This window comes from Danio aesculapii, unplaced genomic scaffold (genome assembly GCF_903798145.1).
Source record: "Danio aesculapii unplaced genomic scaffold, fDanAes4.1, whole genome shotgun sequence".
Taxonomy (NCBI): Eukaryota; Metazoa; Chordata; class Actinopteri; order Cypriniformes; family Danionidae; genus Danio; species Danio aesculapii.
The window spans coordinates 748-2,500 of record NW_026613810.1 but is presented as its reverse complement, the minus strand read 5'-3'; the positions used below and the strand labels follow the sequence as shown (position 1 = coordinate 2,500).

The 1,753-nt window shown below is 36.7% G+C and overlaps 1 protein-coding gene across 1 annotated transcript in view; it reads left to right on the top strand.

The window, feature by feature from the left end:
* Positions 1 to 1,328, top strand: part of LOC130220422 (structural maintenance of chromosomes protein 6-like) — a gene marked incomplete at both ends in the record, with an annotated part of 30,070 nt that extends 28,742 nt beyond the window's left edge. The window contains 2 exons of the mRNA XM_056452712.1: positions 969 to 1,121; positions 1,231 to 1,328. Coding sequence (XP_056308687.1) covers positions 969 to 1,121; positions 1,231 to 1,328 — 251 coding nt within the window. The remainder of the gene's footprint in view (positions 1 to 968; positions 1,122 to 1,230) is intronic.
* Positions 1,329 to 1,753: the final 425 nt, after the last annotated feature.

Genomic DNA, 1,753 nt, shown 5'->3' with positions numbered 1-1,753 from the left:
GTGGAAATCTTTACTGTAGGTTAGTTTTATGGATCCTTGCTGTTTCTGGTTATCTTAACAAAATTGTAATACTTTTTCAAACATTTCAAAGATGCTTTCAACACATTTCTAAACACAATAGTTTCAATTACAACATTTTTAATAACTTATTTCTTTTCTCTTTGCCATGATGACAGTACAGAATATTTCACTAGATATTTTTCAAGATACTAGTATTCAGCTTAAAGTGACATTTAAAGGCTTAACTAGGTTAATTAGGCTAGTCATTGTATAATGATTGTTTGTTCTGTAGACAACTGAAAACAAATATTGCTTAAGATAATAATATTGGGTGTTAGAGTGGCGCAGTGGGTAGCACGATCGCCTCACAGCAAGAAGGTTTGAACCTTGGCTGGGTCAGTTGGCATTTCAGTGTGGAGTTTGCATGTTCTCCTCATGTTGGCGTGGGTTTCTTCTGGGTGCTCCGGTTTCCCCCACAGTCCAAAGATGTGCGGTATAGGGGAATTGGGTAAGCTAAATTGTCCTTAGTGTGTGTGTGTATGTGTGTGTGTGTTTGTGTGAGAGAATGAGAGTGTATGGGTTGCAGCTGGAGGGGCATCCGCTGCGTAAAAGATGTGCTGGATAAGTTGGCGGTTCATTTCGCTGTGGTGACCCCTTATTAATAAAGAGACTAAGCCGAAAAGAAAATGAATGAATGAATGAATAATAATATTTATAATTTTGACCTTAAAATGTTTTAAAACAAATTAAAAACGGCTTTTATTCTAGCCAAAATAAAACGAATAAGACTTTTTCCAGAAGAAAAAATATTATAGGAAATACTGTGAAAAATGCCTTGCTCCATAAATATCACTTGAGAAAAATTTGACCAGCATAAATATTTCACAGGAGGGCTGATAACTGTACTATCAACTGTATATGTATATCGTGATTTTTTTTAGTCCTGATTGTTGCAGTGTTTTTCTCAGGTGAAGCCGCCCGGTCAGGAGATGAACAGCGTCAGTGACATGCGCTCTCTGTCGGGTGGCGAACGCTCCTTCTCCACCGTCTGCTTTATTCTGGCACTCTGGGAAATCACGGAGTCTCCTTTCCGCTGCCTGGACGAGTTTGATGTTTATATGGTATGATCTCTTATATGATGATTTCCAGGACATCCAGGCATATGCTGAACATTAGTGCTTCATATGTAAACGAAGATCTGGTAAAGTTTGTTTTGTGTGTATTTTCAAGGACATGCACAATCGCAGCATTTCAATGAACATGCTTGTGGCACTTTCAGAGCGTCAACATCTGCGGCAGTTCATCTTCATCACCCCTCAGTCTATCAGGTAGGACAGCAAATAGTATTATCAGAGTTCCCACGCCTATTGAAAGTACTTTAATTTCAGACATTTTGGATTCAAGGCCTTAAAAACAAACATAAGTGCTTGAATTAAATTTGAAATTAAATTGTTTTTGGTTTTATTTTAACAATCGTTACGCTGCTGTCAAAAACAGAATGAAAAATATGAACGAGAAAATTTTAATCTTTTATAAGAACTCAATTCAAGTTTATTTGTATAGCGCTTGTCATATTAATTATTATTATTTCAAATTAGCTTTACAAAAGGTGCACATTATTGCATCACAATCTAAATCAGAAAAGTTATTTACCATAGCTTTATCTAGTTTTGAACTGAGAGAATGTATCTGAGCCTCGGACATTATCAGGAAAGCTGTTCCAGAGTTTAGGAGCCATATATGAGAAGGCTCG